General features: G+C 40.1%; 1 protein-coding gene across 2 annotated transcripts in view; it reads right to left on the bottom strand.

The window, feature by feature from the left end:
• Positions 1-14461, bottom strand: part of HAT1 (histone acetyltransferase 1) — a 33461-nt gene that overhangs the window by 4289 nt on the left and 14711 nt on the right. The window contains exons 1-5 of one of the 2 annotated variants that reach the window (XM_084812831.1): positions 13232-13432; positions 6491-6670; positions 6132-6253; positions 5526-5630; positions 5078-5184 (exon numbers count right to left, since the gene is read on the bottom strand). In XM_084812831.1, coding sequence (XP_084668957.1) covers positions 5078-5184; positions 5526-5630; positions 6132-6253; positions 6491-6670; positions 13232-13273 — 556 coding nt within the window. In that variant the 5' untranslated portion in view covers positions 13274-13432. Of the gene's footprint in view, positions 1-5077; positions 5185-5525; positions 5631-6131; positions 6254-6490; positions 6671-13231; positions 13433-14461 lie in introns of those variants that run through there. The other variant, XM_084812823.1, reaches the window with a different exon arrangement.

Genomic DNA, 14461 nt, shown 5'->3' with positions numbered 1-14461 from the left:
ATAAAAATAATGAGCCATTTGCTATGGCAAAACAGGAGGCTGTGGATTCAATGGGCTTTTAGCATTACAGCCTAACAACTGCACTTCAGTTTGTTGCATACTAATAAACAGCCCTTGACCCATGTTTATAGTCTGTAGGATTCTCAGAATTAATTTCTCTTAAACATTTGGACAAACATTTCTGAGAGACTTTCAGAAATGTCCTTTAATACGCAACATACATTTTAGAGGAATAAGTAGGTATTCAATCACTGGTTATAATGAAAACTTCAGATTGGCTTTGAAAATATGCTCCACCTACCTCCAAATGCTTATCAACAAGTCAAGTGAAGTGATAATAGTTATAGGAGGAAAACAAAACATTCAGATATTGTAGTCCTATTTGCTTATGTAAGAAGTAAACACTTTCATAACTATATTTGCATGGAAGTTTACCAAATCTGCATCTAGTTTATGGGAAATTAGATGTCTCGACACTGATACTCAATTTAAATGCTCTCATTGCTAATAAAAAAATAGATTAACACCTCAAATGGATTTGGTATGTCCCCTACAACAAAACAGAGGAAGTCTCTCCATCATATAGAGTAGCCACCCTGAACCTGGTGCTCTCCAAGGGGTTTGGACTCCAACTCCCATCAACCCCAGCCAGCACAGCCAATGGTTAAGAATGCTGGGAGGTATACACCAAAACCCAGAGGACATCAGGTTGGGGAACGCTGATATAGAGCTTATGGGTTATATCAAACATTATGCTAATGGAAAAATTATAGGAGGTGGCATTACACGCCTATCAGACCTAGCACTACTAGCACAAACAACACCTAGTCTAATGAAGTCATAATGAGCTGTGCAACGCCTCATACAAGTCGAATCAATATTTGGATTTGACACTTGCACAAGGATAAAAATGGGGTTTCCACAAGCGGTGGAAGCCTTGTGCTAGCACAAGTTTGGGCAATTCCAGGGATCTGGAGGCCACTTTCCACCCCTGCTCTCTTGGACTTTCATGCAGGCCCGCACTCCTTGCTGCACCGCCAGTGGCAAACTGCTACAGAGGCATCAGAAAGACAAATTTAGGTTGAAAACAAGCTAAATTTATTCTTCCAAAGCTTCCATAGGGGGTTGTCGCTGAATGGCCCATGTGTTTCCCATCCTGGCAGTAGCAGAATGACACCACTGGATATATTATCTAAACACAATATAGTAATAGGTCAAAACCCTAACATACTGGTAATATTCAGACTTCTATACTTGACCCTTGGTATCGTTTTCTTCACTGGCAGACAAAATCATCACTGGCATTGGCTCTTGCCAAAAATACAAGCCCTCTTTGAATCTTGCAGCCTTGGGCGATTAGTAACCCACATGTATTATTCTAGATGTAGCCAGCTTCACTTTGTACTTGTGAAGCTGGCTATGTATGAATTTACTCAACTCCAACTTCTGTAAGACTGACTGCCAAGTATCTCAGTGAGGAGAATGTAGCAGTAAGCTGACTGATAACTCCTCTAGGAGCATGCCATCAAAGAATCAAGAAAAGAGCATAGTGTAGGGAATCCACTCAAGTAAGGGAGGAACAGGTATACCTGAAAAATTTATCTACTGCGCACCCTGAATATTCACCTAGTTTCTTCCCCACAGAAACAACCAGAGCCAACTGCAGCTTGAGTAAAGGGAACTGGGAGTGAATTTGAACCTTTCCCTTTTCCAGAAGAAGATCATTGGGACAGGAACTTTTCTCACAGTCACATCTTTTGAGTAGATCAGATACAGAAAACTGTCTGCTAAGCACACTTGTTAGTAAGTCTCATTGAAATTAACAGGAATTGCTTCTAAATAATAGGAAGTAAAGGTGGCTCACTGGTGGCTAAATTATACACTAGATTCTGTATGCACAGCGCTCATTCTGAATATAAGCAGTTCTGAACCTGAATTAACATACCCAAAGAGACAGTTAACAGTTGATGCTATACCCTTAAAAAGGGAGTCATTACAGGTCAAATTCAGAGCATTTGCCTATCACCCAAGAGAATCCAGAGTCCACCTTGGTAGTTTTAATCCTAACAGAATTGTCTTTGCTCAGGCTGTCATTTTGATATAAGAAAATCATGTATTTTCATGATTTGGCTTATTAAGAGCTGCCAATAATTAGCAGCTAAATAACTTGAGATTGTGGTCTTTTATATCATGTGTAATGATTTTATACCTAACTGAAGGAAACTGCGGGAATGATACAAACTCCATTTAAAAAAAACCCAGAAAGTTTGGCTGGGTTGGGGAGTTAGAAAAAAGTGGCAGTAAGTGCCCCTTTTTAGAGCCCCCTGTTTAAGATCCATGAATCAAATGTATGAACTAGGTATACAAATCAGCAAGTTTCTGTTATATGAAATGATAAAAGGACGGTTTAACTCACAAAGTAGAAAATGCATGAAAAACTCATGAATTGGTTAACCACTTCAAACTCACTCTAACCCAACAACTATTTTATAAATCCGATTACCTTGTACATTTTCCTCAGTTTCATGCACCCTTGTTATTGCTACCTTATAACTTTCAATGCCATCTCACTTTCATAATTTCCTGTCCCCTCCTGTCTGTCCAACCCAATTTTCCCCTAACAGCAGAAATGAGAAATGGATGAAAAAGAAATTCATCTCTCCATACCTTTCAAGCTCCCAGTCAAAAACAGCATGCTCCCTAGCATATTATTCTACAGGGCAATTTAAAATCTGTTTTAGAGCAGTTTTACTGAAAAAAATACACTCCATGTACCATGCACTGATGAAGAAGCCTGTTGTCTCCCACCATATGGCCTAACTCTATTTCTATGTACTGTCAAGGATGAGACACTGTAAAATATGTCTTACTAGAAGATTCAGATGGAATATTCTATTTATGGATGTGCACATTTATGTAGAATTTTGTCTGTAATCACCAATTAACATTTTATAACTTTTTAACAGATGAAGAAAAGTATGTGGACATTCCATGGGGGTTTAATAAATAGGATTGAAATTCAAGTAACAGATACAGAGATGTGTTAAGCACTCAAGTATATGTCTACACAGATCATGCGAACTGGGGTTTTACTCCTGCCCAACATCAAACTGCAAGCAGTTTTTGAAATTCAAATGATTCTGAGTTTATGATCCAACATATGAATACTGGTGTTAAAAGAAAATAGGTTTAGTTCCACTGGGCACAAGAAAATGTTTTCATGCATAAAAGATTCTCTTAAACTGTGGCCAAAGATTTAATTTGAGTGATAATTTGGTAGTGGCTTTTTTCCAGACACACACATGATGGTAGTATAATATTGGAGTCTAACTTCCCTCATTCCCAAAGTTTTGTAAGGAAATACATTGAGAGGTCCATTAAAATTTTTAAATGTGGCTGAACAGAATGAGAGATAATATGATGATGACTCAAAGAACTGCTTAACTTGTTCCACAAGCCCTAGGGCAGGAGGGGACAACTTGCAGTCCTCCAGATGTTTGGGCCTACAACCCCCATGATCCCTCACCATTGGCTATGCTGGCTAGTGCTTATGGGAGTTGCAACCTTCCAGATGTTTTGGCCTACAAGTTGCTCACCCCTGCCTTAGGAGCATTCAAAGTTCAGAGTCTTTCAAAAGCAGTTTATGATAGGGCATATTGGTTTATTTCTAAAAACAGAAAAACTGCTATTAAGTGTGCCTAAGCCAGCTCCCTGGATGCTACCTCATGTTTATTTAAATCTAAGCAAATAAAGACCGATACATAGAATTCCTAAAAAGTCCAATGAGGTGTTAAGCCCACTGCTAATTTCAAATTAGTGCTTGGATCCCAACTACTGCAAGGGGAAGAGCGCTTTCCTGTCCTCCCCCTCCCTACTACAACCCCCTGACAGCCAGGGGAGAAAGCTATGGAATACTGCACAGGACTGCAGCAGGAAAGGGAAATCATCGAAAAAAACAACAACCCCAAAACCACAGGCTGAAAGCACCTTTGAATGCAAGCTGATTAATTTTATTTGCATTTAACAATTCATGCTGTACTGTTGCAGGACAGCAATTTCCAGAGTAGCAGCCCTGGTGGTGTGGTGCATCAGAAAACAATGGCTTGTATCTTAACTAATGCTCCATTGGTGGAAGCATCCCCACAGCATAGTTCTGCTCACAGGATGCTCCTCCTGGCAGAAGAGAGGGGATTTTTGACAATTCCCCCTCCCTCCCCGAAGTTTCTTGCACCCACAGAAATTTGCTCCAGAGAAGTGGGAACCTAGGACAGCGTAGTGGGTGGCGCAAGGGGCTGCAAAGTAGAGGGGGGAAATCAGTAGAGATCACCCTTCCCTCTTCCTCCCGTAGAAACCTCCATTGGACTGGAGTCTCTTCTGTGGACTGAAGAAGTTCTTCCATTCACAGAAGAGAACTGAGTAACTAACTCATAGACTTTAAGATACCAAAAAAGCTGTCAGATTTATTGTGGCATCTGTTGAAGTGGGCTTTAGCCCAAGAAAGGTTACTCTACAAGTCTATTATGGCTCTGTTTTTGTTCTAAGATAATCCTGCATCATCTAAAACGTTCACTCTAATATCCCTTTTAAAAATGTCCTCAGTTTCTAAGTTTATGCTCTTCAGGCATTCATACATTTAATCTCTGGGATCATAAGAATAGGAGCATACAGTTCTAGTTTTCAGAAAGGCAGTGTCTCTCACACTGTTTTTCTAATTTAGTGTTCTGCCTAAACGAGAAGCAAGCTCTTCAAGGAGTTTCAAAAACCTAAATCTCTTGTCAAGTCAGCTGTGTAGTTCGCAATAAAAATGGCTAATTAACTGGTAATCCTTTCACGCTAGGGACTGGATTTCCATGGTGCACTGTTCTAACTAAGGAAAGGATTTGAAGCATTACATTATACACAGTTCTTATGTAAGGAAGGATAGTATTAACCTTGACCTCTGCTTAAGTTAATCTTTGAAAGATCGTTTAATTTTGACAGATGAATTCAGAAAGTTATGGCACTGACCGTGAGGAAAGAAATGCTAACAGTTTTATAAATGAATTCCCATCTCCAGTGAAAGACTCATTTCACATACCTGTTATATCAAGTACTGTAGGGGATGACATATAGTATCTATGAACTGTTTCCAAAAGCTGAGCCCCATGACCTTCTCCTTGGAATGGAGGCAATATCAGCATTTGGCTATGGAAAGAAGAAAAATGCTTATAGAAAATACGAACTATACCCACCACAAGACAGCAGTACATTTTCCCTTTGAAGTTTATTTACAGTGACTTGCAAGTTCACTGTACAGAAAGCTTGATGTACACAAAACTTAAAGAGTGCATTAAGAGATTGCACTATGGGTTTGAGTTTCCATCCCATTTCAGATGCAAACAATGAAATAAATAAATGCAAAGCCAGCCAAGAGTTTAATTTTTTTTCAAAAAACAAAATTAACACCATTACAAACAAGTATTGGGAACTTCAACAGTATTCTCTTCTGAAATAAAAGGCAAGGCACGTGTTACGCTGCCAATTACCTTACACGTGGCCGGGTTTTGTCTGGGTACACATAGTAATTATAGACTGTCATATAGCCCACGGTCGCAAAGAGCGTCGCTCCGTCCTTATTATACTTCTCAAATCTGCAGATAAAACAGAAAGCCAAGCAGGTCAATTACAGTCGCGCTCCCATGCAGTGTCCATTTTCTTTTCCATTCTCTGACTGAATTTTCAGTGTCAGCAAGCTACTCTGTGAGGGCCCAATGGGTACACCTGCTATGTTCTGAATGTACAATTCACTTAATTGGTGTGCAGCAACTTGGATAAATCAGACCTCTTTACAGCACTTCAGTGCACTTGCCTATTATAAAGATGAATAGGTGGCAAGTAAAAGAAAACACAGGCAAAGCTCATTTTACTGTTTAAGCCCTACATTCAGGGCTCCAACGGACAACAGTATTTAATTTGGCTTCATTCTCAAGGTCTCGCAAAGCATAATGGATGCAAACTCCAGCCAGATAAACAATAGTTTTTCCTTTCTGGGAAAAATATCATTATACTGTCCCAATAATTGGCTAGCCACAATTAAAATACAGCCTTTGTGGAGGTAATAAGGTCCACTGTTGCTTTAGAACTGTACTTACACTAGAAAGTAGTTCCATCTTTCATCATCCACGTCAATAAAGCTCGCCGTTTCAATAAACCACATCAAGAAGGTCTGAAGCCTTTCATGATACTCTCGAAAGCCTGGGCATGTCATGTCAGCCTAGGGAAAAAGCCAGAAGAAGTCAGGTGAGACTCTTCACAGAAGGGAAGGGAGCACCTTGCAGGGCATAATAAACTGCTCCAGGGGAAACTGTTTGTAAGCACACTGAAAAGTGATCTGGTAAAGATATAGTGACGTTTTACATATACCTCAAGCAATTACATAAGGGTCACTTAAAAGTTTTCATGAAAGCTGTATCACTTTTGTCTAGGCAAGACTTTGAATTTCTCTCTTTACCTTGTATATCTGATATGATATATCTTCACCCGCTTCTTCATTATGCACCGAATAGGTATGTAATAATATCCCAAATGGCTTGAAGTTAACCTCTTTTTCCAGCAGAGATCCAAAGTCATCTGTACTTCTGCTAAATCCTGGTGGAATGATTTCTCTAATTTTACTTTCCACATCATCTGCCTGAAAACCAAGAGAGGGAGAGGAAGAGAGATGCAGTGAGGAAATAAGGAGTATACTTTTTACAGAAGATTTATGCACTACAGTTCATTTGAAAAAAGAAATTAGTGACTCTAGAATTCATACAGAGTGAAATGTTTATGGCCCGCCCTTGTTAAAAGTGTCAGTCTAGTAACCACAGTGGCTTCCTATAGTTTTGCCGATATCTTTGACCCAGCCACAACGAAGTCTTATATATGGCACGTTGGCGCTCACTAGATGCCCCCTTGTGGCCCTTAATATACAAAATTCAGAGCATTCACTCTCCTCCCCCAAATGATTTTTGAAGGTGAACAGTATCTCATGTTGTTCAAATCTGCCCTTCCGATGGATCCACCAGAAATACGTTATAAAGATACTGTAGTCTTCCCAATTTAGGTTTTTCTGAGGGAAACTGTCCTCCCACCCCACCCCTCTAACTGGAGGTGGGAGGCAAAAAAAAAAAAAAAGGCCCTGGCTATTTATATTATCATTGATGCTCACTAGGTGATTACACATACATAACAGCTAATTCTGTGGCCTGCTCCTCAGTTGTCTTCCTTTTGGGCAAGCCAGGACAGGGGGCTAACACTGACATGGTCAAGCAGGCTATTGAAGATATCAGCAGCAGAAGAAAAAAGTGTTAGTTCAACAAGCATGTTAAAAAAAAAAAATTAAATTCTGAGGCTTGAAGGCCACATCCCTGATGAGTCACTGTGTCTTGGATAATACATTAATGATTAGTAGCAGGAATGCTGTTCTACTATCTCAAGATTCCAGTTCAGATTTTAAAAAAAATATATATTGGGGGGAAAATAATTACAGCAACAGAGAAGCAACCAATCACCTTTTACTATAACACAACCATCTAACAAAAAGAAATTTTAAAATGGCAGTATTATCCCAAACATACCCATCTTGACAGGTAAAACCTGATGATACTATATCATTAAACTTTAAACATAAACTAAACACAAATGGAAGGAGGAGCATCCAGCTCAGATTCTTGACTTTCGAGGGTTGGCATGAGAAACTCACTTCTTGGCTACCACTAAGTTCTGGCCAGACATCTTACCACCCCGCTCTTACTAAATGCAAACATTTCTAGAACATAGCCATGTTAGTCTATTGCGGCAAAAACTACACTTTCACCCCACCATCAACCTAAGCCTTGTCCAGTCCACACAACAGGTTCACTTTCTGGGCACAACTGTGCAACTACATAATGAACATGTAGCCACCCCCTTATACTGGAAATCTACTGGGCAGTATGCACCGCTAGCACAAGGTGGAGCTAGCAGTTCTTAAAGCAACCAGAAATTATCGGAAACACTCCTTTCTACAATTGGGCAGGTCAGTAGACTTGTAAACAGGAGTTCCACTGACCTGTCCTGATCCAGAAATGACTGTTTCTGCTAGTTTCCAGGCTTGCTTTAGGCAACTTTAACTCCCTCTGGTGCAACAGAATGAGCAGAAGTGCAGCAGCAGTACTGGATACTGCTCACTGGCCACTACACATACTTACATGCTTCCAGCTTACACCCAGAACACACCACAGGATCCATTGTGTACCGCCAAGCCCTACAACACAACTGTATCCATTCAGATTCATCAGACAGAGACTCACAACTTAAGGATTTAAATGGGGCATTCCTCAGATTACAGTACCCACCCATTGAAGTGAAAAAACAGATTTAAAGATCAGACTGGTACCCAGGAACAATCTACTACAGGACATACCCAGAAGATAAAACAAAACACCACTTGTTGTCACTAAAACAAAATGCCACTTGTTGTCACCTAAAGTTGACAGCTAAAACCACTCAAATCTATAATTAATAATCTATAGGCCATCCTAGACAATGACACTTCCCTCTCAGTGCTTGAGGGCTAAGCCTGTAAGACAGCTCCACAACCTACAACAGCTACTCACTAGCCACAGACCACATGACAAGGATACAAACACAGGGACCACTCCCTGGAAGAAACCCAGATACCAGCTCTATCCCCATATCTACTCTGGAAACACTATTACAGGACTTAATAATAATAAGAGCCAGCATGCTGTAGTGGCTAGAGTGCTGGACTGGGAGTTGGGAGATCCAGGTTCTAGTCCCCACTCGGCCATGGAAGCTCACTGGGTGACTTTGGGCCAGTCACATACTCTCAGCCCAACCTACCTCACAGGGTTGTTGTTGTGAGGATAAAATGGAAGAGGAGGAGGATTATGTACGCCACCTTGAGTTCCTTGGAGGAAAAAAGGCGGGATATAAATGTAATAAATAAATAAATAAATAAATAAAATAATATCACCCACAACATTAGGGATTCATTCACTTGGTCATCTTCCTATGTGTTATGTGCCACCTTCTGTCAACAATGTCCTTCTGCATTGTACACAGGGCAAATAGTCTAGAACTTAAAGAAAAGAATAAGTGGACACAAATCAGACATCAGAAATGGCAATATTAAAAAACCAGTGGGAGAACACTTCAGCCTCCCAGGACACTTTGTCAGTGACCTTATAGTGGCCATTGTGGAGCAAAAAAACTTCAAAAGATTAGAGTGAGAGACTGCTGAGTTAGAACTGAGTCTGCTAATGAATTACATCGCCAGAGGCTTATATCAGGATAAAGGATTTTTTTTATCACACTACATGTGTTAATTGACTTAACTAGTGCCAAGATGTTTGTGTTATCAACAGCAACTGCACTGTGAATGACCACTGTCAATAATGCCATTGTCAGTACTTTCTGCATTTAATTTCCTTCTGACCTCACTAATTACAATTCTCCCCACCACTAGCACCACATGTATATATACCTGAAACTCTCAGTAACATTCCATGCATCTGATGAAATTGGCTATAGTCTATGAAAGCCTATGTCAGAATAAATTTGTTACTCATTTAGGTGTCACAAGACCCTTCGTTGTTTTTACTAAATGCAGACAACTTTTGAGCCAATGGCTTGCTAGGTAGGTGAAAAGATCTCGAAGGCTAGGTGTGTTGCAACTATGTCACATAAAAATCTACCATTCAGCAAAGAATTCAGTGGACAGTCTTTGATCACTATTTCTGAGAAGCTTGTGTTGAATACAATCTCACATCCCTAAAGGCAGCCCAAACAAATAAGGGCATTTAGGTGATTAATTGGCAACACTGGAATAAAGATCTACTTTTTCTCCACCTGTACTTTTAAACCAGAAAACAAGAAAAACCTAAATACACGAGTGACAAAAATATATAGACTTTGGAACATTGTTCCACATCAAAATATGGTAGGCATTAAATTAAACACACAAGAAAAGTGACCATAACTAATTTTGCCCACAGGACTAAGTTTTAAATCTAATTTACCCAAAGAAGGAGAACATGGTATAAATTCTATAAGAAAAAATGAAGATTAGCCTCATTAAACAGCCAGAGTGATTGTTACAGACTATCAGCTGAGCAGACATCATAATCCTTTTCAGGCCCCCAAAAGACCACTTGATTGAATACATTTACTACTTCTCTTTAACCATGAATATTTGATGAAGTTTCACAATAACGTATTGCCGCTTCTCACCAGGCAATAAAACTTAATGAATTGGTCTCAACTTAACAAAACCCTATCCCCTCAATACAACCCCTAAAAGCCTGACATTACATTCAACAAAATGAGCCTACATTCTATTCAAACCCTGTTTTGAACAATGAGCCCAGGTTTTTACTTAATGGAGTTTGCCGTGAGTTCAGCTGTAATGTTTGTATTGTATCTATTTCCATAAGGACTGACACAAGAACACTTTGTGTTAACTTACTAAGCAGCTCTTTCACACCGTTTACATGCATGATGAGTATTAATTCTAAACCAAGACCCTTGCTACTTAGCATTCAAAACAGGGAAATTAAGACGCTTAGGACAAAATACACTACAAAAGGCTAATACAACATACTACTAATTCCTGTCCTTTCAACTATCGTCCCCTTAAGTAGAAGCAATGCACCTGCAAATGAATAATACTTTACTATCAGCTATATTTTGAGGAAGTAGAATATGGATGGAGTTCAGCCCAAGCACACTTCATGCTTAATGCTTTAGTGCCACCAACATTCATATTAATCATCTTTATATTCCTAAAGAGCCATTATGTAGATAATGTATATAGCTCCACAACACTTGCTTTTGTCTTGCACTACTGAGTAGACTGGTTTGAAAAAAATGAAGGAAATTTTTCTTAATTAAACTTATTTAGTATAAAATGTAGTATGAATGCGCCTGCAGCTATATTAGAACTGCCAAACTAGTTCTTAGAAAGTGTTGTGAATAAAAAAATTAGTGTGTTCTAACTGAGAAGAGAAGCAGACAAAGCCATGGCTAATCTTTTAGTTTATTACTGTTTCCAAATGTATTATTAAGCTGTCACATTACATATCCCACTATGTAACAAGCTAAGCAAAGTCAGGGCTCATCTGTTAAAAGATGCGCACAATGTGTAGCACCTTTTTGGTGGGCTGGCCTTTGTCTATTTCAATTTCATGCTAAGGACTCTTATTAGCTTCTACCATCTACAAGTATGGGTGCTAATATTTTGCAAAGATTAGGCTCTGCTTCTAGGGAAATCCACTGGAGAAAAAGAAAGGGAGGGTATCAAACAAGGAAGAGGGCATTGCAAAGGTCAAAATAGAGGGAAGACAATATTGAGCAGGTAAGTGGAGAAAAAGGAGAGAAGGAAAAAGGGCATGTGTCTAAAAAGAATGCACAGAAAGAACAAAATCTGTAAGAGAAAATTAAAAATGTTGAAGAAGGGGAGTAAAGGATGGCAGTCTACACTGCATTTCTTAACATTTGGTTTGTCCCTCAAATATGTACATATCTCTGAATTCTAGGATTGTGGACTGGTGTTCAGGTTGGATTAATTTAATAAACAAAGACAGCACTGAAGACACATAGAGACAGTTAGAGGCCTACCATGCTGATAATAATGCAACTCCTATTGTTAAGGAGGAACAATGGCCAAGATGAGGGTTCCATCATGCTTGCCTAGGCTACATGAAGAAAACTCTGAAGTGCAATACATTCAGGCTGCAATCCCATACACACTGATCTAGTAAGAAGTCTTATTGAACTCAGTTTTTGAGTAGATATACATAGATAGTACTGTCAGGCACACAGTATAAGAAAAACAGCTGACGGGGATATAGCCCTAGAACAGGAGTTGACAACTTGTGGCCATCTAGATGTTTTGGCCTCCAGCTCCCATCATCCCTTACCATTGGCTATGCTGGTTAGGGCTGATGGGAGTTATAGGCCAAAACACCTGGAGGGTCACAAATTGTCCACCCCTGTTCTAGAAAGAAAATGTAAGGCAAATAAGTCCCAGAAATATCTGCAATTGATATTTTTTACCTAGGAACTACTACATAGCTCTCAATGAATTGTTCTTTGGTCCTGAAATATGACAGTAGACTGACAGGACAGAGTGCTCAGCTAAATCTGAAGACCCAGTGGGGCTATTAGCGCATAACAGGCCATCAGTTAAATAACTGATGGGTTGTCATGCACGAGTCGGAGACAGCGAGCACACTGTTTTCTGCTTTTACCCCACAATCCACAATCAGCTCCTTTCTGTGAAGGAGCTGGTTGTGAAGTGTGATGTGCACACACATACCGCTGGGTTGTTTAGGGGCTAAACAACCCAGCAGTTAACCCAACAACCAACTATAGGTTAATCAGTGGGATGTTTAGCCCCTAAACAATCCAGTGCTCCAGGTTCAGACATCACACTCCAGAACCTACGAAGGAGCCAATCATGAGTTGCGCATTAAAACCCAGGCAGCATGCCTACTCTCTATGTGTTTATTAATGTGATGTACAAGAGAACTAACCCAGAACATCTGTCTCTTTTCCTTCCCACCAATATATTTCTTCAGTCCTTGTACCCTGCTGTCCCACAATTGTGCCTGATTCGGAGAGGCCTAAGGCAGAAGATGGGGAGAGACAATGTGTATCACATGCACATGAAAGAATGTAAGAATACCTCTCTCCACAGGATGTTCCTTTTGACAAGTACAAGTATTCTTTATGCTGAAGAAGCCTCACATTCAGGCAGACACCTGAGATGTTTTTGGGACCCAAAACTTAATTTAGAATGGGATATTCAAGGAAATTAGAATGGCCAATGCAGCACATAGCTGCAGTGAAGGAATTTGGCCAAAGAATTTAAACACATTAGAATATTAAGTTATGCAAATACACTTATACAATCTTTGGGTCTATACCCCATGAACACAGCCACCTTCTTGATGCTTGCTCCCTAATACTGTTTTGCAAAAAACCTAATAATTACATTGCTTTAAAGCAGATTCAAATGTAAATATCAAGATATTTTTCCAAAGCAATGCCACAAAGATATACATTAAGGACAGACACATTTGTTTATTTCTGGACTGTGTCAGTCTCACATAATTCTGTTCCATTTCTGCATTATCTGCCATTTTTAAAATTAAAACATCACCTCAAAATACACAGTTAAATATGTTTAAACTACTGAGAACCATACCACAGCATTCATGGAATTGTGGAATCTGGTGGATAGTGTCATGCCTCCTTCGGACTCTTCCAAGGATGAAGGGGAATGTCAGGCTCCAGACCCAGGGGAAGGGACCAGCACATAAGGAGCCCAAGCCCCCTCGTCTCCTGTGGATTTTCCTTGCCTGGCTGTAGCCTCCCCAGAGGATTCAGAGGGTGAAATGCCACTGACCCCAGCAGAGCAAAGGCGGCTGCATGTAAAATAATAACGTAGACGGGCCTCTGTCTGTTTAAGATAGATAGGCTCTCAAAAGCAAGAAGACAGATTACATGCAGCTGCTTTGGGATGCTGCCGTTAAAAGCAGGAAGCAGGCAGGGGCAAGGCTGCTGGAGAACATCGTGTTCACACCTTGGATCTTGTCAGCCTTGCCTGGACCCCGAATCTGAACCTCAGCCTTGCTTATGTTCCTTTGTGTGTTGGACTTGGGACTGGAAAACGGACTTCTCTTTGCCACATTGCCTTGGATTTGAATGAACTGGTAAAGTTTCCCGCTTCAGCCTCCTTTTCCCTCTCTCAGCCTTGGACAGGTTTACAATCCTGTTACAGCCAGTGAGTTATCACCGCTAGCTGCAGTCAGCTGGCAAAGAACTGACAGATAGCCAAGTTCCAATTTGAACATTAGTCCCAGAGGTGTGAATCAGGTCACTTCATATAGGAATTCACACAACGAATTCCTAAAGCATCCCTACTATATACCCACTTATAAGTAATTAAGAGTAATTTTGAGTAAACCATCACAGAAATGCTGGTTTATCCTAGTCTTTGGGGGCAGGGGAGAGAAATGTAGCTAAACCCAGAAATCTGATTTCTAACACTGCACTCAGCCTTATAATGGAAGTGCCAGCTGAAAAATAAAGCTATAAGCTGGCTGAGGTTTCATAATGACTAAGAGACTAAGCAGCAAATGAGGAAGTCCCTGGTTTGAATCTTGCCTCTGCCATGAACTCACTAGGTGGGCTTAGGCAAGCTGCTCTCTCTGTTTCAGTTCCCCTCCCCACTATCAATCTGCATTATGAAGGATAATACTGACTTGCCTTGATGGCTGGAAAGGATTATAACTAAATAACACCTGTGAACGATTGTACAGCGCTTATAATGTTACGATTATTATTACTTTCAGCTGCCCTTCTTCACTTATGGAGGATGGGATTCCACTTAAGTGAACAATGTAATGATACTGGTGTTACAGATAATCAATTA

The sequence above is a fragment of the Heloderma suspectum genome, chromosome 1 (assembly GCF_057233095.1).
Source record: "Heloderma suspectum isolate Gila_16-S chromosome 1, 16-S_ref, whole genome shotgun sequence".
In the NCBI taxonomy this organism is placed as follows: Eukaryota; Metazoa; Chordata; class Lepidosauria; order Squamata; family Helodermatidae; genus Heloderma; species Heloderma suspectum.
This window is presented reverse-complemented; position numbering and strand designations above follow the sequence as displayed.